At 22.4% G+C, this 21,895-nt stretch overlaps 4 protein-coding genes and 1 non-coding gene across 8 annotated transcripts; 3 read left to right on the forward strand and 2 right to left on the reverse strand.

Annotated features, from left to right (window-relative positions):
• Nucleotides 1-1,858: 1,858 nt before the first annotated feature.
• LOC100870625 (E3 ubiquitin-protein ligase KCMF1) lies at nt 1,859-7,084 on the reverse strand. 2 transcript variants are annotated; one of them, XM_003695997.4, is made up of 8 exons: nt 6,822-7,084; nt 5,052-5,219; nt 4,836-4,975; nt 4,565-4,761; nt 3,785-3,977; nt 3,441-3,655; nt 2,653-3,091; nt 1,859-2,531 (listed from the first exon to the last, which is right to left on the reverse strand). In XM_003695997.4, exons 1-8 carry the CDS (start codon nt 6,835-6,837, stop codon nt 2,349-2,351), a joined length of 1,551 nt encoding a protein of 516 aa, XP_003696045.1. In that variant the 5' UTR covers nt 6,838-7,084; the 3' UTR covers nt 1,859-2,348. The 2 variants fall into 2 exon arrangements, with proteins under 2 accessions (XP_003696045.1, XP_086773883.1); XM_086917757.1 differs by having other exon boundaries at nt 3,785-3,959; nt 6,822-7,069.
• Nucleotides 7,085-7,510: 426 nt separating this feature from the next.
• Nucleotides 7,511-10,094, forward strand: Dhpr (dihydropteridine reductase). Its single transcript, XM_003696004.4, has 4 exons — nt 7,511-7,738; nt 8,738-8,821; nt 8,999-9,438; nt 9,523-10,094. Exons 1-4 carry the CDS (start codon nt 7,649-7,651, stop codon nt 9,620-9,622), a joined length of 714 nt encoding a protein of 237 aa, XP_003696052.1. The 5' UTR covers nt 7,511-7,648; the 3' UTR covers nt 9,623-10,094.
• Nucleotides 10,095-10,360: 266 nt separating this feature from the next.
• TRNAK-UUU (transfer RNA lysine (anticodon UUU)) lies at nt 10,361-10,433 on the forward strand. Its single transcript has one exon. It is a non-coding gene; the product is annotated as a tRNA-Lys (tRNA).
• Nucleotides 10,434-10,596: 163 nt separating this feature from the next.
• ATPsynE (ATP synthase, subunit E) lies at nt 10,597-12,930 on the reverse strand. The gene is made up of 3 exons (XM_003696008.4): nt 11,499-12,930; nt 10,881-11,037; nt 10,597-10,801 (listed from the first exon to the last, which is right to left on the reverse strand). The coding sequence occupies exons 1-3, from the start codon at nt 11,550-11,552 to the stop codon at nt 10,758-10,760; spliced, it is 255 nt and encodes an 84-aa protein (XP_003696056.1). The 5' UTR covers nt 11,553-12,930; the 3' UTR covers nt 10,597-10,757.
• A 109-nt stretch (nt 12,931-13,039) lies between these two features.
• Gpat4 (Glycerol-3-phosphate acyltransferase 4) lies at nt 13,040-21,237 on the forward strand. Of its 3 annotated transcripts, XM_003695999.4 has the most exons (10): nt 13,040-13,569; nt 17,918-18,190; nt 18,273-18,410; nt 18,480-18,614; nt 18,862-19,098; nt 19,398-19,631; nt 19,817-19,932; nt 20,014-20,155; nt 20,235-20,443; nt 20,529-21,237. In XM_003695999.4, the coding sequence occupies exons 1-10, from the start codon at nt 13,417-13,419 to the stop codon at nt 20,614-20,616; spliced, it is 1,725 nt and encodes a 574-aa protein (XP_003696047.1). In that variant the 5' UTR covers nt 13,040-13,416; the 3' UTR covers nt 20,617-21,237. The 3 variants fall into 3 exon arrangements, with proteins under 3 accessions (XP_003696047.1, XP_003696048.1, XP_003696046.1); XM_003696000.4 differs by lacking the exon at nt 19,398-19,631; XM_003695998.4 differs by lacking the exon at nt 18,862-19,098.
• The last annotated feature ends 658 nt before the right edge of the window (nt 21,238-21,895 follow it).

A 21,895-nucleotide genomic window follows, 5' to 3' on the forward strand; every position in this document is an offset into this window, starting at 1 on the left:
ACAAGGGAAATTAATTACAATATGAAATATACATAAATGATAAACGAGAAATATAGGCAAAAATTAAAAAAAAAAGGGGGGAAGGAGGGAGCAGTAAAAGTTAAACATAATTGAAAAATAATTATTGCTCGTTTGTACGAGCGTTTTCAGGTTCTACTTTCAGTAGAATCTTCACAAGTTTCGAATGCATTTGCGTGCGTCATACGCACATATTACATACATGCATTGTTTTCGATAAATTCTATGTAAAAGAAATATTAACTATACTTTTAACTATCTTTCAATTCGAAGAAACAGAATACAAACATTCCTCAATTTTTCTTCGATACATCGTATAATTCTCATATATACCAAATCAATAAAGTCTCTATTATCGAAAAAAAAAAAGCGAACACACATACAAATATTATTTCGTTTCACATTATAAAATGGAGCGATTATAGATACATAAATGAACATTTAAAAAAAATTCATATAATATTTTTAAAACATGTTTAGTGCAATGTATGGAGAAATTCAAAACAATAACAAAAAAAAGTTCATAACAAATATTATAAATAAATACGATTGATTTTAATAGAAAAAATGATTCAAGATTTATTTAATTAACATTTTAGCACCCAGTTTAATCCCTCCATTTTAAAATTTTAATTTCTAAGCAATTGAAATATATCAAGGAATGGTCCGCCAACTTAATTTTTACTTTAATTATTGATTCTGAAATAATTTAAACCTCGATAATTGATTACTTAAAACTTTTTTAACAAAATGTTAATGCATATAAATTTTCATGATACCATAAATTATAGATTAAAATTGTTAATATTTTCTTTAAAATAATTGTCTGATGATTAAGATACGTTAAATATAAACGGACCAACCCAGATAAATTTATAAATCTTTTATCATTAAACATATTTCAAAGATATATATGACAATAATAACTAATTTTTAAGAAATGTATTTAATATTTAACGACCAAAAAAATTTTACCAGTTTAAATTAAACACAATTAAACTGGTGCGTATGACGGGCAGTGCGTCTTGTGAATTGTTAAAGTTTCTACATTCTCGAGGTTTTACGTGTTAAATAAAACTGAGTATTTTATCAATCTAATTCTGTTCTAACAAACCCATACAACCACCAAACATAAAACGCTAATATAATTATATTATTATTATTTTTACCTGCCCGTCTCTAGCCTCGATTAAGTTATTGTAAGTGAATATAATATCGATGTAGAACGTGGCAAGACTCGCTGAAGAGCGTGTACGAAGAGCAGAGATTGAGAAAGTTCCATAAATAACGGTTAATAAACGTTATATGAAGATTCTAATTAAACATTTCTAATTAACAATTATAAAGAACCAAAATAATATTAAAATTATTATAGATAAAAAAAAGTTCTGATTTTTATCGGTTCTGATTATAATGCTGCATTCTCTTATTACATCAAATTTGTAAAAGTTAGGTTTCTATCATTTTGTTTTTCAATTTTTTTTCATTTTTTTTTATATGGAACAAGAAAAAATTTTGATTTGCATTAAATAAAGAAATTCAACAATAAAAAAAAATGTTTTGTAACTTGTAAACAAATTCTGAAGAATAACTGTTAAAATAAATAGACCAAGAGTGAAATTCAGATATATTCTTGAGCAATTGATAAACAGTTTTGATTTGAAATCTATAGAAATAAATATTTTGGTATAAAAAAATATTCTATATCATTTTGTTAAAAGGACAAATAATCAATAATTATAATTGTTATAAAATTAATATTTAACTGATATATTATAAAAATTAATAATGTTAACAATATCTTAAATTAGTACTAAATTAATGTTCAATCAATTCAAAATTGATATATAATTAATGTATTTTTAGAAACGTACAGAATTGATACATAACTGATTTATAAAACATAACAAATTCCAGAAATGTATCCATAACCGATATAGGTCCTGCACCCTCAGAACTTTCTTCACCTACAACTGTTACATTATGTCGGTTCTTACAACTGTTTCGAGAATCCGAACTCATATTATAACCATTTTCAACCTCTGGCGAGGAGTGTATATGACTGCAAGAAGTGAGTTATTTACATTATTTGCATATGTCGGCGAATCAGCCCTTGCCCTTGTTCCATGTCACATAACGACAAAAGATGGCGAGATTAGAGTTTTGAGAAGTGATAAGATAGGGAGGGTGAGGAGGAGGGCATTTGAATAATTATTAATATATAATATTATAATAATAACAATAATGATGAGGTGTTCTAAACAGTGCTAGGACTAGTGCTAGAGGGTCCTGTGAGGAATCAGGGTGGATGGGTACGGGCTAAGGAAGGGTTAGTGTGGGGGCGGAGGTTCCGTAGATTGGTTTCTGCCATCTACAGCTCTAACCGGCTTCCTACGTGAAGGACCTGTTACGCCAACTGGACCAACTCCACCTCTAAGGTACGCTGGCGCTGGAGTTACTATCGGTTCTCTGATAGTTCTACTATATGGTAGTGATAGTGGTTCCTGCAATACCTATATAATAAGATACAAGTGCTAAATTATATTTATCATATTTCATTAATACAAATTGTAAAATTAATTATATGCTTAATATTATATATTTAATTTATTTATATTTATTATTTATACTTACCAATGATTCAGGTAATACACTATGCATCAGTGTTTGAACCATAGGTGTATTTTGTAATGCAAGGTTATTAGAATTTGGAGGCAATCCTTGACTTTGAAGACCTGTCCCTACACTACCAGCAGTAGTCTGAACAGTATGTGATTGTTGCGTAGATGTCTGCGTTACATGTTTATTCATTGTTTGATCCCTTTTCGCTTCTTGAGTTACATTTAATTTCTTTGTAGAAATTGTGGAAGAATTAGCATTTGGTGTTTCGGGACTGTTTGTAGCAGTAGTTGCACTTGATACTGGTGTTTGTGCTACAGATTGTTCCTGTGTTAATTCCGGCAATGTTTGACAAAGCGTTCCAAGAATAAGTTCGCACGTAAAAAGACTTCTATTTGCACTTTCACGTTCAATATTTTGCAACTGTGAGTCAGAGAGAGAACTGGTAATACATCTATAACAAGAAAAAAAATATTTATATATAGAATTAATTATATTTAATATAATAGTTAAGTAAAATTCTGAATAAACACAAAATTATTATCTTTTGAAAACTAAAAAAAGATGTATCTGTTTCATTTGCCATATTTTTATGGAATTATCTTAAATGTTTTTTCATCCCACGCGTTGATCATGACATGCAGTTTTGCAAATTTAGATAAAAGATTTTTAAGATTATACATGCGCGGTTGTGATGCGCAAAAATATATTTATAAAGATACTTAAATATCAAATAATAATTTGGATGTTTTCTTTGTCTAAATATATTATTGTATATACTAATATTAGAATATAATACATACTTTGGCAATAGAAACATATAGTTTTGTGAACTGGTAGATGATACGCCGGACGGGTTCGCCACATTATTTGTATTATTGTTACTAGTCGTACTATTTGCTACCACATTGGTCATAGTAGTAGAATGACCACTTCCACTAATAATTCCTCCACAACTTGCAGAACCAAGAACTTGAGTCTGCCTCCTAGGTAACCGCTCCAATTGTTGTCTAGCAGCCTAGTAAAAAGTATTTATTTTGTATTTATAAAAATTTATATTTTTATCTTAAAAAAATTGCTTTGATAAAATTATTTATTAAAATCATTTCATTGAAAAATTTTTTTGTACATATTAAATTATACATACTCTAACTTGTTGTCGTTCTAACTGTAGCTGCATTTGCAATTGATGTAATTGCGTTGGTGCTGACGAACTCTGACCAGTTCCTCCACCACTTCTACGAACACCGGATAATTGAGAAAGTAATTCTGTAATTGGATCTATACCTTCTCGACTACTCGGACTCAATCCTCCAGACGAACTGAAATGCATATTGGACCTGCAGGTCCAATGATACGCCAATGAACATTATCTAAGATGAGATGATGATGAACTGAAGCTGAAACCTTGCTATTTTTTAGTGCTATTTTTTAGTTCTTCTTAGATATTTTAAAAATAAAAACATATTTTGCTTCAACAGTTATTATATAATATATAATAATTGTTTTACTATTTTAATAAATAAGTAATGACAATGATTGATAAATTATAATATTAATGTATAATAATGTATAATAAAAAAAGTGATACTCAAAAAAAATACATGCATCAATATATTAAAGAATTGATATACTGATATAGTTCATGATAATTAATATTAGTAAAATTAAAAAAAAATAAATTAATAAATTAGTAATCATATTTAACAAAAAATAATTCTTTCCAATTTCATTTGATTATAATACTCCCAATATTATCACAAATATATAATATATATATATATATATATATATATATATATATATATATATATATATATATATATAATATAAAATACGAAATATATATATAAATATATAAATACATTATTATAAATAATGTTATAAAAGTTTATATTGAATAATTATATATCAGCAATATATATACCTGCGAGGCCGTGGCCCACCAACAACTCTAGATGAATGTGTTATCCGTCTACCAGTATATCTACTTGAAGCTGGTTCATCTAGAAAAGAGATCAAATCTCTTGGTCCACTACGATGTTCCAAACTTAAATGACCCGCAAAATCATCAGTCACGTTATTAGGATCCCCTCCTGGAATAGATGCACACACTGGACAAACCTATGGCAAAATTAGAATTTATAATTTTTTCTTATAGAATGCATTATAAACAGTATTATATTATATATACATACAACTTCAAATGAAGTATCTGAATGATCTGCAGCAACATGTTCTTGTAGTGTAGCTTCAGTAAAACCCATTCTTGTACAGTAAGGACAAGTTAAAGATTGTGGCTGTTCTACACTTACTGCCTCTCCACCATAATATAATTCTATTAAATAATAAAATAAAAATTAATTATGTTTGAAGAAATTATAGTAGTATATAAAATTTAATAATCAACTTACCGAACTCAGATCTAGTAAGTATACACTGCATAGGATGATCACTGTGGTGACGTGTAGTACTGGCACCTCCTTCGTAACAGTTGGCACACAAATCATAATCGTAGCATACGAGGCACTTATATCTGCGACCCCGAAAATTCCCCTTTAAGCAGGCGTCACAACTTACCCCTGGAATAAATTATACATTAATTCATATTTTATATTAATAAATTTGCAATTTAAGTTTATTATTAGTAATAAGTATATTATATAGTATATTTATTATATATACTATATAATAAATTAATATAATAAAACATAATTAATAAATAATATATAAACAAAAAATATTATACATAAATAATAATAATTATAATAAATATACTTATAAAAAATTTTAATGAAAAAAAATTGATTCTAAAAAAATATTTATATATCTTTCATATATATATAAAATGCATATGCATATAATAACCTTGAACTAGATCTATTAAAGATAGATAGGTTAATTAAGTTTATCTTAAGTATATATATAATTTTTAATATAAAATTAAAAGAGATAAGTATATATAGTTTTTAATTATTTGTATTAATAAAGAAATTAATTTAAACACAAATATAAATAAGTTAAATAAATAAATTTACTTCAAAACATTTATATACATATATATAAATATGTAATATTGTTATAATTAAATGTAATATTTAAAACTTAATTTGTTTATATGTATAAAAAATTGACTTTTAAAATCAAAAAAATTTCAAAAAATTATATATATTCACATACATATTCATAATTTTTTAAATTTATATATACTATTTTTAGATTATAAGTTATACATATATATACAAACATATTATAAGCAATTAAAAAAAACAAAAAATTCAATATAATATTATTTTATCATAATAATATTATAAAAAATTAATTTATATATATTATTATATATTATATATATATTAATATTCTTGAACTTTATGTATATATATGTTAAAATTTTGGAACTTAATTCATATATTTTTAAACTTCAATATAATATTTCTAATTCCAATTATGTAACATGTATAAATATTAAATAAATATGAAAGAATACATGTGCTAATTTTATTTGTATATTAAATAAGTAATGACAATGACTGAATATTATTTTATTCATTATTTTCATATTAATATTATAATGTAAAAATCTATTACAATTACGTTAGATGTTAATATTATATTATAAGAATATAATAAATAATGTATTAATTAAAAAATACAAACATGAAAATTAAGAAAATTCAAAAAAGAAATTATTTTAAACATATAGAATAAGAGAAATATGTTTCAATATGTTTTAAAGATTTAACATTGTAAGAAAGAGAAAGGAACAAGAAAAGTAATTTTAAAGAAATCATTTGGCAGAATATCTTGATAGTTAATCAATAAATATTTTTTATATATTTTATTCATTTTATATAATTAAGGTAGGAAAAAACGATGACATCACAAAAAATTGAGTACAATCATCAAAAAGCATTATAAACCCAAAGAAATTGGAGTAAATTTTTTTATAAGTGCTGCCATCTGGCCTCTGACATTAGACCCTTTGGTACAGAGCTTACAAGAAATGTCTTAGGAAAAATCTCATACATTGTCGATTTCGTAACCTCGACGATGAGTCTGCAGAAACTTTTTATGCACATCCCCAAATATCCCATAATCAAAAAATTTTGCCATCAACATAAAACAAATTTAGTGTGTGAAGTGAAGGCTGACTTGCTAGTCAGAAACAGCACACACGTACGTACCGTCATGTCGATTCATTTTCCGTTTAAAATCTCATATACGCCGATAGCGCGAAGTCTCGCGATCGAACGATTTATGAAATATGATTACTGCTCGCCACTGCGTTAGCTCTTCACGTCGCTCGATGTAGCAGATACAATGGGAAAAACATTAATCGTCAAACAAAAAATTTTTCGTTAGAATTTCCAGCGTAAAACCTAACCCAACTAGGCTACCGTGACGTCACACTAGACCTACGCTCCCGGAGAACGTTGCGGGCAGGGTCTCTGTCATTACGGTGTTGCCACATTTGTTATAAATGTGCGTGGGAAATTCAAATATAAAAAATATGATCGTTTCGTTTTATATAAACTAAGTCAATTTATTTAATTATCTATTTAATAAAATTTCTTGAAAGAATGATACAATATGAAGAAAAATTATATATAGATAAAAAGTTTACATAAATAACTTGATTGCATATATAAAAGTGCTTTTATTTTTCATAAAGTATCATTAATATTATAAAAATTATACAAATAATATCAATAATAATTATGATATCGTATTAAATTTACAAATCATTTCAACCTTTTTAATATAAATTATATATAATATATAATTTCAAGATTTGTATGCATATGTACATGTAAAATAATTCGAAATATTTTTAATGAAACAATATCGACTACTCAGTTGACAATCTGTTTTCATAGTTTGTGCCGAAATCTGGCAATCTAGCATTCCTTTTACGAACTTTTCCGAAAGATTCTCGTATGACTTCGTATTCTTTCGTATATAATCGCAACTCCCGAAACATATTTCGCGAAGTTGTTTCTTTTATTGAACAATGGAGGCAATACTTGGACGTGTTTTTGTATATGGAGGTAAAGGTGCTCTAGGTTCGGCTTGTATTTCAAAATTCAAGTCGAAAAGTTGGGTAAGTAATAATAACAGTAATAATAGTAATAATGAATTATTACAATATGTAAAAAAAAATCTGAATGTCATTTTTATTATTAATAGGACTGATTTTTTTTTTTATAAAAATTTCAGTTTTTTGATTGTTTCTGAAAATAATGTATATATAAATTATTAATTCATTTTATTTGATTAAAAATAAATTATCAATTGTGCATATATTAACAATTTATTCCTTTTAAATATTTGCTAAAAAATTTCAAATAATTATTAATAGATGAAGATTTATAAATAAAAAAGTTTTTTTTTATTATAAATATAATGTATATTTGTTTACATTGTATATATATACTAAGTATGCTTTTTCTAAAATTATTTTATATATTCTTATAAATTTAAATTTAAATCGATAATTTTTTCGATATATATTGATTTTGTAATATTTTTGCATAGTTCATATATTCAAATCGCGGACTAATTTTTCGCGCACTGTTTTGAATATTGCGAAATATAATATTCTTTTTATCTTTTCTGATTATTATATATATATTATTTATATATCTATATATGCATATATGTACTTACATATGTTTTTAATTCATAAATTAATTCATTGTAAATAAATTACATACATTTATTTTTTAATTATAATTAAATGAACAATTTACATCATTAAATACATATTACTATATATTTTAAAATAAATTAAATATATATTCTTTTTATAAAAAAATAATTTCAACGAAAAATTATTTCAAGTTATAACTATTCTATAACCTTTCTTGTATAGGAAAAATACATCAAGGCCATATTTATCCTTTCACATTGTATATATATTATATCTCTAATATATTTGTTAAACATAAAATATTTATAATTATCTTATTTTCGTAACTAAAAATATTTGTTTTATCATATTATATTTTTTAAATATTCTACATAAGATTTATAATTATAAAATTTTTATTAAGCTTAAAAAAATATTATTTATAACATTATATTAATATTATAATCATAGTGGGTTGGCTGTATTGATATGAAAGTAAATGAACAAGCTGATGCAAATATAATTGTAAAATCAGACAGTAACTGGCAAGAACAGGTAATTTTTTACATATTATATTTTTACATATTATATTATATTTATCTAAATAAAAATTATATATTTTATTATTTAAATTATTCATTATTTATTTTTTATATAAATTATAAAAATTTTAATGATATATAAATATATATATATATATTCCTAAAATCAAACTTTTTTTTTATTAATTAGGAAGCTGATATTTTGCAACAAGTTACAAATATTTTAAAAGGAGATAAACTAGATGCAATTATATGTGTCGCTGGTGGATGGGCTGGTGGAAATGCAGCTCATAAGGATTTTATAAAAAATAGTGAACTTATGTGGAAACAAAGTGTATGGAGTTCAGTTATTGCTGCCAGCATTGCTGCACATCATTTAAAAGAAGGAGGATTTTTATCATTAACTGGTGCTAAAGCTGCATTAGCAGAAACACCAGGAATGATTGGATATGGAATGGCCAAAGCTGCTGTTCATCAACTTACTAAATCTTTAGCAACTAAAGATAGTGGTTTTCCTAAAGATTCTCTTGTTGTGTCTATCTTACCTGTTACTTTAGATACACCTATGAATAGGAAATGGATGCCTAATGCTGACACATCTAAATGGACTTCACTTGAATTTGTTGCAGAGTAAATAACATTTTTTCTTATTCTATGCATTTAAATTTATTTTTTTATGTATTTTTATATTTTTAATAATATTTTATTTTATAGCCTCTTTTGGAAATGGTCACAAAATCAAGAACGTCCAACAAATGGAAGTCTTCTGCAATTGATTACCAATAATAATAAAACAGAAATAATTATAGCTTAAAAAGAAAATTATATATATAAAAAAGAGTTATATTTTTTGGATCAAAAGCATTTAAGTGCTTTTTCTCTCTATGACAATATATATACATTCTAAATATTTTATATCTAATACTTTTTATCTTTTTAATTTAATAATATTTCTTATTAATGCATTTTAAATATTAGGATACAATATTTGTATATATGTAAGAATATTTTTCTTTGTTGTCAATACTTTCTTCATTCCATTATGAAACCAATAAAAATATGTAAAATAAAATTATTTACAATATTTACAATATTGTAATATATTTCATTATATTTGTAATATTTATTTTTATATGTATATCTTCAAAAATATATTTACATTATGTTCAACAATTTTATTTGTTACATTAATAATTAATATAAAACTGTAAACAGAAAAAAATGTTTTTAATAATTTCTTTTAATATTAAAAATTAAAAACGAATAAAATAAAATATGTGGCATAATTGTTGTTAAATTTTTATTAAAAAATTGTTTATAACTTTCTTTTTTTGAAAAATATATATATTTTTATAAATGATAAATTATATACACAAGAAACTAAGATTATCTATATGAATTATAAAATATATATACATTATAGCGTTTATATAATAATATATAAATATAATATAATAAATTAAATAAATTTTAATTTTATATTATTAGTATATTATTTATATTATTATAGTACTAAGAGTAGGTATATATTTTGCAAATTTTTGATTCAATCGCCCGGATAGCTCAGTCGGTAGAGCATCAGACTTTTAATCTGAGGGTCCAGGGTTCGAGTCCCTGTTCGGGCGAAAATTTTTTTTCATACAAAAATAGTTTACGATTTAAAAAATTTTTTATAGAATGTACAAGATACAATTGTATTGTATCTATTAAAGTAATTGTTTAATTTTACATATATGAAAGTAAATATGAAGAAATATAAGATTAAAGATATAATTACAATTTAGTATCTACCATATAAATTATTTTATTTAATATATATGTATATACAATAAGAAGTTTATATTTAATATTTATTGTAAGTATGAACTAAAATTCACATAATAATTTTTTTAAAGATATAATATTATTTTAAAAAAACACATTTATACTACTGAAAAATGTAATATATTTTATTTTTTTATTCCTGACCATTCTTCTATCATTTTTGCTTCAGCTGAAACAAAAAAATTGATTATAATATGATTATAATATAAAGTTATTAATTTGCAATTATGATTAAATTTATTTTTTACCTTCTAATAGTTTCTTCTTCTCTTCTGCTAATTTTGCATCCCTAATAGGTTTTTCTTTAAGTTCTTGCTCACGAAGAGCATTTTCTTTTTTACTAAGTCTTCTTTGATGGTAAGCACCATATAGAATTCCAGTTAACAAGAGACTCCATCGAGAAAACTATAAAAAATTCAATAATATAATTTTATAAGAAATATTTCCAATGTTTATATACAAAATATATTAGTAAATATATAAGTAAATAATTGAAAAAGAGAAACAAATATTTATTTAATATTTACTTAATTCATTTAATAAAATATATTATTTAATTAATATTTGTTTAATTTCTATTAAAGAGGTTAGAAGATGAAACATAAATTCAATATTTATCATTAAATATTGAACTATATATGAAATAAATAAAATATAATTTTTACATATATTTAGATTAATATTTATTTATTTAATATTCTAATAAAAATTATGTAATATAATGAATTTAGAAGAATTTACTTCTTCAAAATTATTTATTTTTGTAATAAAAGAAAATCTTAATAAATCATTTTCAAATAAATAATATTTTATAATATTTCGGTATAAATAATTTTTAAAAATGCATTATAATAAATAATACTCACTTTAATTAAAGGAGATACTTGCACTGGTCTTGGACCTGCTTCAAGAGACGACATTTTCTCAATGTATCGTATTAGATACTAGAGAACTTTTATGAAGCTTTTCCCGCGAATTTTTTAAATATTAAAACAAAAGTTATTATTCTAAAATATAATATTATATCACTCGAATGTATATTTATTAAATTTAAAAATTTTTATTCATAATAAAAATAGAATACATTATAATTTCTTAATAAACGTTCTTTTATTCTTTTTTTTTTATTTAATGTTATATCAATCATGCTTGCATGAATTAATGATAATCGATATTATCATATAAGTTGATCTAGTTTAAAAACAAAATTTTATTTCAACAATTTATTTTATTATTGTAATTATGCTTAAAAAAATTTCAATATTTTCCGAAAAATGCTATCACTAATAAAAGACTAGTTCATCCATTTTTTATCATTTTGATCATTTTATATAATGAAATATAAATATAGAAATGAAAAAAATCAATTTTATATGCAAAATATCTGAAAAATATAAAAATATAATTAGAGATTTCTGAAATAATTTCAAATAACATTTTTCTTTGCAAAAATTTTCGTTAAAACTTTATTAATGAAATATTAAAAAGAAATATTGACCAATCGGAGCGTAGATGTGTAGACTAATCAAATAATAAAGAGTATGATAAAAAAAAAAGACAAAGAATAAAGAATTTATTATTAAATATTGAATTATTATATTATACTTTTACAAAAATGGATAACCATATGATAAATAAAATAAAAGAATGACAAAACAGATAGAAGATAATAAAAAAAAAATCCTACAAAGGTTTCATAAATAACAATCAATTAATTTATTCATTGTTTCTGAATAAGATATAATTCGATGTAATTTTATGTCAATAAAAAATTTATTTCATACTTTCCTTAAGATATGTTTTGGACTTATTCATGCTCAATTGGCCACATATATCCAACACTATCTGTGTTGTTATTTAATTAATTTACGCGCTTCGTGATTGACTAATATTTATTTTTTACTATTTTTTGTTAATATCTTATTAACAAAACTCTAAATCCATGTAAAGGAAAATGTTATTTAAAATTATCTTGAAGTTTTTAATTATTTATACCGATTTTCCCACATTTTTGGAATACTTTATATAAATATAAAGCAAATAGTAATGTATAAAAAAAATATATGAATAGAAAAAATAAGAATAAAATAGAGTAAGAATTGACTATTACTAACATCTCTTGAGTAAATAATTTTTTAAAAAATTATTTTTAAAAACATCCAATAGATAGTGTTAATGTTCAATTCTTATTTTATCTTATCCTGCGTTTGAAAAATGATGATATAAATGATCAATTCTTATCTTATTTCTATCCTGCTCTTACTATTTGCTTTCTTTATTTGTATATGTTTCATCTACCATATGTTTCAGCATTCTGGAGATTTTTATTTTATTTCCATTCTTTTCTCATTATTTATTCTCTATATTAGCTTACACAAATATGATATAGAAAATCAATTTATTAAATATTCTTCAATAATTTTTTTTTTTAAAGAAAAATTATTATATTTAATCTTTAATGGAAAATACAAATTTCTTGGTTTATGTACTATGTCTGTAATATAACATTTAAATATATTTTCTCACTATAATAGTTATTTCATTTCTTTGTGAACTATAATATTACAATATGACATCGTAGTCAAGATAATAAAATATTTTCTTTTTATTATTGTCTTTACTTATTATTGTGTTCTTTATTATTGTTTTTACTTTTTTTAATAGTCTCTTGAGGACAACAAAAATTTCCAATTTATATTTCACTATAATATTCGTACACACAGGCTTTGAGTGAACAATCGTTTAACTTTCTCGGTTATTGCTTGACTCTCGGCAGTAAGCAAAATGGCGCCGTTGTGGATGGTGATGTCGTTAGCGGTTTCTTTACTTTTGACACCTTTTCTTATGTTTTTACTAGCCATAATCTTTTTGGCATCTATCGGAAAATCACTTGGGGTTAGAAGATTATATATAAAATTGCTACTAACACTTTTTGAGGTAAGAAGATCGTAAAGCAAATTCACGTACTCACCTATTCATTTAAAGACACGTTATGAGTTTATGAATTGAAAACAGGATTAAATTATATGATTTTATTTTGAAAAAAAATAGAAAAGATTATATGATTTTATAATGTTACAGTGAGACTTTTCAGAGCAAAATTTCTTCTAAACATAAAGAATATTATTTTGTTAGTGTATAAATTCGAAGATAAAGTTAAATTTGAGGTAGACATTTTGAATTTCTTTCATTTGTGTGTATTCGATTTGATTTATATTACTGTATTATAATTGTGTAATTTTTAAAATTTTTTTTAAAAGTTTTATTATTTCAATATGCTAATTTTTAATTAATGAAAGATATAATTATTATTAAAATAAGTGCATTTCATTTAAAAATATTGAACAATCAACAAGTAGTTGTAATAATATATTACAACTTATATGGCATTTAATATATTATTAATTTAATTTATTAAATATATGTATATATATATACATAATATATTATATATATATACACATTTAATATATTTTAAAATATTTTTAAACTTCTTACATTTTATTTTGATATGTTTGATTCAAATTTCACAATCTTATATAAGATACATCTAAAATTATTAAGCTATCATGTTAATCATAATTATATAAATGTTAAAATAAACAATATTTTCAGATTTATTTTGATCTTCAAATAATTAGAAATTTTATATTTACTTAATTTATTATTAATTTATATTATTGATTTTCAAATTTTTACAATATATATATATATCATGTTGAAGAATTTCAAAATCTTAAATTACATTATTATATCATAAATATTTTTTATCATTTATATTATTTTTTCCAAATTACAATAAATATTAATCAATTTAATGAAATATAATTAGTAAAACAAAAATATTTTATCATTCAATCTGTATTGAATCTTTTATTCAATTTTTATTTTTTTCTCAATTTTTTCAATTTTTTATTTTTGCATTTATATTTTTTGATATAATTTTGATATAATTTTTAAATATAAGAATAAATGATATAATATATATATATTAAGATATTAAATTAAGATTAATTGAAGTATATTTTAAAAAATTTTCTATGATTTTATATCATATCGAATTAAAGTTGTGAAATCGATGTAAATTGATATAATAAATAATGTGAAGTCCACGAACAATTTTTATGACATAATAACAAAATTTAAGAATAAATTTTATATAAATATTAAAAAAAAATATATCATGTTATTTATTAAAATATTTATTTCGTTGTTTTGGAAAATAAGTAATTATTATTTACTATTTTCAAAATCATAGACTTTTAAGAATTTCTTCGATATATTTCGAATATTAATCGATTGGTTCAAAAGACATATGTTATAAAAATAAAAAATGATGATCAAAAGTTATGTAAATATTTAAATAAATATTAATATTAATCAATAAGAATTTTAAAGTAAAAATATTTATATTTTATATATTATGCATACATTCTTAGAATGATTTATTGTTTTTTATATATTAAATTTAATAGAAATAAATAATTTTTCACTTTTATTAATTTTAATCTATATCCTATTTCTAATCAATGTCCTATTTCTAAATTTATTAAATATTATTATTATTTTAATTAATGTTATACTTTTTGATAAGTATTATTTTTCCAGTTATTTACTATTATTTTATATTATATTTTATATTATTGTTAATATCATTTATTATTAATCGTCAATAACCATATGTTTGCCATTAAACAACATTTCAATTTTATTTTTTTCTTAATAATTAAATTAATAATTCAATAATTCTTCGTTAAAAATGAAATTAATTAATTTATTATAATTTGTTTCAATAAAATATAAAATACAAATATTACAAATATTAGATTTATATCGGAAAATAATCAATTAATAATAATATAAAAATGATATAATCATATAGATTACATAATGATTTACTTCGAATATTATTTGTTTTAATATATTTTTTAATGAAATATATGTAATTATTTATTAATAATTTCTTATATCATAAAATTTTTTATTATTTGAACATTTAAAACAAATTATTTTATAGAATTTTTTTATATTTAAAAGAAAATATCGCATTATATCTAGATTAAAACAAACAAAATTTGTATTTGCTACTATTATGCTACTATTTTAATTAAAAAGGCTTGTAATCAAAACTTGTATTTATAATACTAAAATAAAAATTATTATCATGGAATTTTTATAAAAAAAACGTTTTAAATATATTCCAATTTAATTAACTTTAGTGAAAAAAATTTTTTTAACTCTAATAATTTAAAAAATATGTATTATTTATGAATTTTTATTTAAAAAATTCTTTTATTTCCTTATCGTTGTGCTATTGTACTTTAGACTATAACATTGCACTTCAAATTGAATTCAAGTAGTTCATTTATTCAAGTTCATTTATTTCTTATGAGTTTCTTTTCAAAATATAACAAGAAATTCTAATCAATTAAAATTTATTTTTTTTTATGTAAATAAGTTTTTATTAAATATAAAATGTATTCTAATGATATTACGAATTTTGTGATTATATTTAATCAGATGTGATCGATGTATCATGTTGTCTTATTTATACAAAACTTTCCATTTTTTTTATATTTTAAGATATAAAAACAATATTTATTACGTAAATACGTTTTAATTTAAACGTAAAAAAATGAATGAATTTTACTTGTAAAACACTTAATTTGTTTTCTTGACATAATTTTTGCATGATTTGCAATATTGAATTTACTCGTTCATAGATTCATTTATATTATCATATATATTTTTTTCATACATATCACTTTGAATATATAAAAAAGATAGTAATATATTGTAATTTTAATTCTAAAATATCTATAATCAAGAAGAAAGATATAGAAATTGTTTAATGTTTCTATAGCAACTAGAAATCTTTGTCAAGTGCAAAGTCCAAAAATTCTTTCGTCATTAAATATAAATAATATCTTTATCAATTTGAGTATTATATTTCATTTAAACTTGAATGTTGAAATTCCATAATTATTGTGATTGATCAATTTTTAAGAATCAATAATACATTATTTAAAACAAATGCGTATCATCAAGATTTATTCTTTTCCAAAATCTGCATTTAGCAAAGATGAAGTTTGTTTCCAGAAATGAATAATAAAATAATAACGACTTATTAAACGTATTAATAGTTTAACTCGATCGAGAAAATTCTAGCGAAATGTTTTTTTTTTTTATTTTTTTTTTTATAAAGAAAGAAAAAATAATTCTTTATAAAATATATTATATGTATCAGATATATACATATAATACAGAAAATTTCCACATTCGATAAAAAAACAAAAAATAATGATAAAATTTATTGTCTTCTTAAAGATAAAACATAAAATAAAATTATACTTATTTTTTTACGATAAAATCTGATAATTTTTTAATGAAGATTGTTTGTTCGAAAATATATATAATTTATAATGAATATTTATGTTTCTCATATAAATTTATACTGTATTATTCTATTTATGCGAAATTAATTTTTTTTAAATTAATAATTATAATAATAATTTTTATATTTATTTTAGTACTTTTTGTTTTGTTGTTTTATTCATTTATCATTTTAAGTATAATTTTTTAAAACTCAATTTTATATTTACCATAATTGAAATAGAATTAGTTTCTTTTTTTAATCATTTAAAATTGACTTAAAAAAATAATATTAATATATAAATATTAAACAAAAAAATTATTCAATTTTATATTATTACAAAATATATTACATGTTTATATGAAAATGTAATATTTTATATTTTAAATGAATCAAATATAGATTAAAAATATTAAATAAATGAAAATAATTATTCTAAATATGAATGTTTAGATACATAATATACATAATATACATAATATAATACATAATAAATGCAATTGTAAATTTTAAAATATAGATTCTTTTTAAATAATATTTATGAAAATATATTGCAAAAGCAGGCATAAATTTTGTGATCTGATAAATTTAAATTCATCTGAAATCTAAAAAAAATATTGTCCAGGTTTATTCTTATCTACAATAAACAATAAAATAATTTTTATTGTTAAGAATATCCTTTTCATACTTCGTTCCATAGTTATTTCTATTTTACGATGATATTCATTTCTTATGAATTATATTTATCTAGTGAATAAGTCTATTGTTCTTGTTGTGTTTGACAAATCTCTTTTCAGCAATAAACGCATACCGCATATTTTTTAGAAATATTCAAACTTGATCGAGATAATTATAACATATATATATATATATATATATACACACACACACACACACACATTTTTATTTCAGTATGGCAGACAAAATATAGAAAACGTAAAAAAGAAAAACGGTACTTGGACGGAAAATGACCAAGATGCCGATGAAGAAAACGAATCGCGGCATGTCGAAAAACAGAATGTACAGAATTGGAAAACAGAAAACGATATGCAAAATGGAATGTTAAGTAGCAATGTAATAGCCAGATCGACAGATTTAATCTTGGTACCTGAACCGGAAATGCAGAATCATAAAAATCATCTGGAAGAAACAAAAACAGAAAATTCTCAAACATCTACAACTACTGTAAATAATTTTAGTTTTATTTTATTGCTTTTATTTATAAGAAAGAATTATTTATAAAGTAAATTGAAAATATTTTTTGTAGAGTCTTATGCGTAGAGATTCATTTGAAACATTAAAAAGAGAGTTCAAACCTGCAATTTGTTTGGATTATATTAAAGCTGGTGTAGAGGCTATTATTGAAGATGAAGTGACATCTCGTTTCGAGGCAGAAGAATTGAAGGTAATTTTTCTCTAGATTTTAAATATGAATTGATATTGTAATATATGATAAATTGATATTTTTTGTCAGAATTGGAATCTATTAACTAGAACAAATAGACATTATGAGTTCATTTCCTGGAAGCTAACAGTAATATGGATGTGTGGATTTGTTATGCGGTACTGCTTTCTTCTTCCCTTAAGAATATTCATTTGTTTTGTTGGGGTAAGTACATTGATTTTTCTATACTTAACAATATTTTTAATTAAAACAACTTGGTAGGATGTATGATTAATTATTAAGTTTAGGAAAAAAAATATTTATGTAAGAATTAATGTTCAATTTTTAACTTATTTTCATTCCACAATTCTGCTCTATTAATGCATCTATTTTGAAAGTATTTGCTTCAGTAAATGTCCATGTCAAATATAAATTTAGCATTTCCAATTTAACTAATATCAAAGCTTCTTAGGTACTGTATATTGTAATTACAACATTTCTTATTGGCTTCTTACCAAATGGTTTTATAAAGAAATGGATATACAACAAAGCTAGTCTCATAGCATTCACAATATTATCACAGTCTATATCAGCTACAATTACAATTCATAATCCAGAATATAAACCAAAATCTGGAGGAATGTGTGTAGCAAATCACACTTCCACAATCGACGTGTCCATCTTATCCACACAAACAACATTCTCTTTGGTAATATATCATCATAAAAATATCCAAATTTGTTGTTTATTGGGTATTATTGTTGAGAATTTGTTACCATATTTATTTGTTATTTGTTAGTAATTAAATTTCAGCATATTATAATAATATTGTTGAAATAATCTGGGAAATCCTGCTATAATATAATTAGTAATTGCCTATTGAAAATTGAAATGCATGAATGTTGCAGGTAACAGATTCCTGTAACTTTGCTTTGTAGGTAAACTACTCACCGTCAATACAAAAAGAATAAAATATACTTTCTTATATGCAAAGCTTATGGTTTACAGGTAATGTGGCTGACAGCATGTACAGCTGTTGTGGGGTATGTCCCAGAGGGCAGTTTCAAGCGATGGTTAAATTATAAAGTTTCCATAATGTGCTTTGGTGTATTGTCCAGCGCGCTATCTTCAGTAATAACTTATCATAACCCAGAAAATCGTCCTGTTAGGGGTATCTGTGTGGCAAATCACACTTCTCCCATAGATGTCCTAGTACTGATGTGCGATAATTGCTATTCTTTGGTATGTTTCTATCATTCATCGTATTGATTAATAAACTAATAATTATTTTCAATTATTTTACTTCTTCTTAATTGCATGTTTTAATTTTGATTTATTTTGTTATCATTATTTAAATTTTCATTATATAAAAATATTCTGATATATGAACAATGATTTATATTATTCAATAATAAATATTATTTTAGATAGGTCAAAGGCATGGTGGATTTTTAGGAATTCTACAAAGAGCTTTAGCACGTGCGTCACCGCATATTTGGTTTGAACGATGTGAAGTTAAAGATAGAGAAGCTGTTACAAAACGGTAAATTCTATTTTGTTTTTAATGTATAGATTTTATTTGTAATATATTTTATATATATAGATTTTTATAAATGTATTTCAGATTAAAAAAACATATTTCTGATCCTACAAATCCACCTATACTTATTTTTCCTGAAGGCACTTGTATAAATAATACATCAGTTATGCAATTTAAAAAAGGAAGTTTTGAAGTTGGTGGTGTAATTTATCCTGTTGCGATAAAGGTAATTATGTACATATAAAAAATATGCCTTTATATAATAATTCAAATAATTTAAGTTAATTTCATTATTTTTCTTACAGTATGATCCAAGATTTGGAGATGCATTCTGGAATAGTAGTCGATATTCTATGATTCAATATTTATACATGACTATGTCGAGTTGGGCTATAGTTTGTGATGTTTGGTACCTTCCTCCAATGTATAGAAATGAGGGAGAAAGCGCTATTGACTTTGCGAATAGAGTAAAGTCTGTGATAGCAAGACAAGGTGGTTTAGTAGACTTACAATGGTAATTATGTAGTTATTTTAAATAAGAACAAATTCTATCTATCCATAATTCTATAATAAAATTAATATCATGATATTATTTTTAGGGATGGTCAACTTAAACGAACAAAACCGAAAAAAGAATGGCGAGAAAAACAACAAGAAGAATTTAGTAAACGACTTAAAGCCGAATAAACTAAATCATGTCTAGTCACACTTTTACAATTGATATAGTGTGTGATATTTTGCTTAAGCGAGAATATTTTTCCTGATATGCTGTTTTATCTTCTTTGCGGACATTTATCTGTACGAAAGGAGAAAGATATGCATGATTTAATTTGTTTTATTTTACGAATATGGTATGTTGCGTCATGTTAATTGGTTTCTACCATAATATTTTATTACAAAAAAATTATTAGAGTACAAAATTCATCTTAGTATTTATAATTGAATTTAAATAGTTGAAATACTACAGGTAACATTTGTCAGTTTTTAATACCAAGATTCTATAATGAGGCATTATAAATTTATTATTTATATACAATTATATACAATGAAGTGTTTAATAAGGAATGGTATGTTGATGGTGTGTGATTTTTTGTGCGTATGATTGTATGTAGCATCAAATTCATCCTATTTATATTGTTATATATTTAGAATCATCTCATTATCCCATTATTTTGATAAATAATTATGAATGTTTAAGTCTATTTGATATTACACAGGAAAAGTTGCATTTTTTTTCCTATAAAAATGATAAAGTTTTTATTGTAGTGTAAGAAATAAACTATTTATTCATATTTCTCAAAGAAAAAAGTTAGCATACCAGGATTATGCTACTGTACCCATCCCTTAAAGATTATTTAAAATATCATTTATAAAATGTAATTTAAGTGCGTTTAAATATTTTCTATTTTTATAATTAATATTATCATAATTTTAAAAAAATGCATTTGCATAAATTATTATGCAATTTGAAAAAGAATATTCTAATTATATTTTTACAAAATAGTTATAATCTTCTATGTTTATGAAATATTATGGATTTTTTATTCACTTGTTTTACTTAATATTTGGATTAAAGATTTTAATTAAAGTTAGATATACTTAATATCATTTTGATATTTTGTATCAATATTTTTTATATCAAATACTAAAAATAATTGATAATTAAATATATATGTAGAATATGTATATTTTTATTTTTTTATCTATGAAGTTCGCACGCATTAACAAAATCGCACAGAAAAATGAATTATATTTATAAGTTGTTATCTGGAAATTAAATATTATAATAATAATAACATAATTTATTAAAGTGTAAAATAGTTGGCCAAAATAGAATTATTTCATATTTCATAATTTCGTTTCAAAATATTGGTGCTATATACGATATAATTATTCAATTTTTTTACACGAAAAATGCTAAAACATATTTTTATGTAATTAAGAAAATATAACAGCACATAAAAAC

The sequence above is a fragment of the Apis florea genome, unplaced genomic scaffold, assembly GCF_048593485.1.
Source record: "Apis florea isolate Af1SG1 unplaced genomic scaffold, ASM4859348v1 contig_2272_pilon, whole genome shotgun sequence".
Lineage (NCBI taxonomy): Eukaryota > Metazoa > Arthropoda > Insecta > Hymenoptera > Apidae > Apis > Apis florea.

Coding starts and splice junctions, on each gene's coding strand:
- Gpat4 (XM_003695999.4), top strand. CDS start 13,417: ATGGCGCCGTTGTGGATGGTGATGTCGTTAGCGGTTTCTTTACTTTTG. Junction 18,411..18,479: donor TCGAGGCAGAAGAATTGAAG/GTAATTTTTCTC, acceptor ATTTTTTGTCAG/AATTGGAATCTATTAACTAG. Junction 20,156..20,234: donor TTTATCCTGTTGCGATAAAG/GTAATTATGTAC, acceptor TTTTTCTTACAG/TATGATCCAAGATTTGGAGA.
- ATPsynE (XM_003696008.4), bottom strand. CDS start 11,552: ATGTCGTCTCTTGAAGCAGGTCCAAGACCAGTGCAAGTATCTCCTTTA. Junction 11,038..11,498: donor AAGTATCTCCTTTAATTAAA/GTGAGTATTATT, acceptor AATTTTTTATAG/TTTTCTCGATGGAGTCTCTT. Junction 10,802..10,880: donor GAAGAAGAAACTATTAGAAG/GTAAAAAATAAA, acceptor TTTTTGTTTCAG/CTGAAGCAAAAATGATAGAA.
- Dhpr (XM_003696004.4), top strand. CDS start 7,649: ATGGAGGCAATACTTGGACGTGTTTTTGTATATGGAGGTAAAGGTGCT. Junction 7,739..8,737: donor AATTCAAGTCGAAAAGTTGG/GTAAGTAATAAT, acceptor TTATAATCATAG/TGGGTTGGCTGTATTGATAT. Junction 9,439..9,522: donor TCACTTGAATTTGTTGCAGA/GTAAATAACATT, acceptor TTTATTTTATAG/CCTCTTTTGGAAATGGTCAC.
- LOC100870625 (XM_003695997.4), bottom strand. Junction 4,762..4,835: donor CAGATACTTCATTTGAAGTT/GTATGTATATAT, acceptor ATTTTGCCATAG/GTTTGTCCAGTGTGTGCATC. Junction 3,656..3,784: donor TAGAACGACAACAAGTTAGA/GTATGTATAATT, acceptor ACTTTTTACTAG/GCTGCTAGACAACAATTGGA.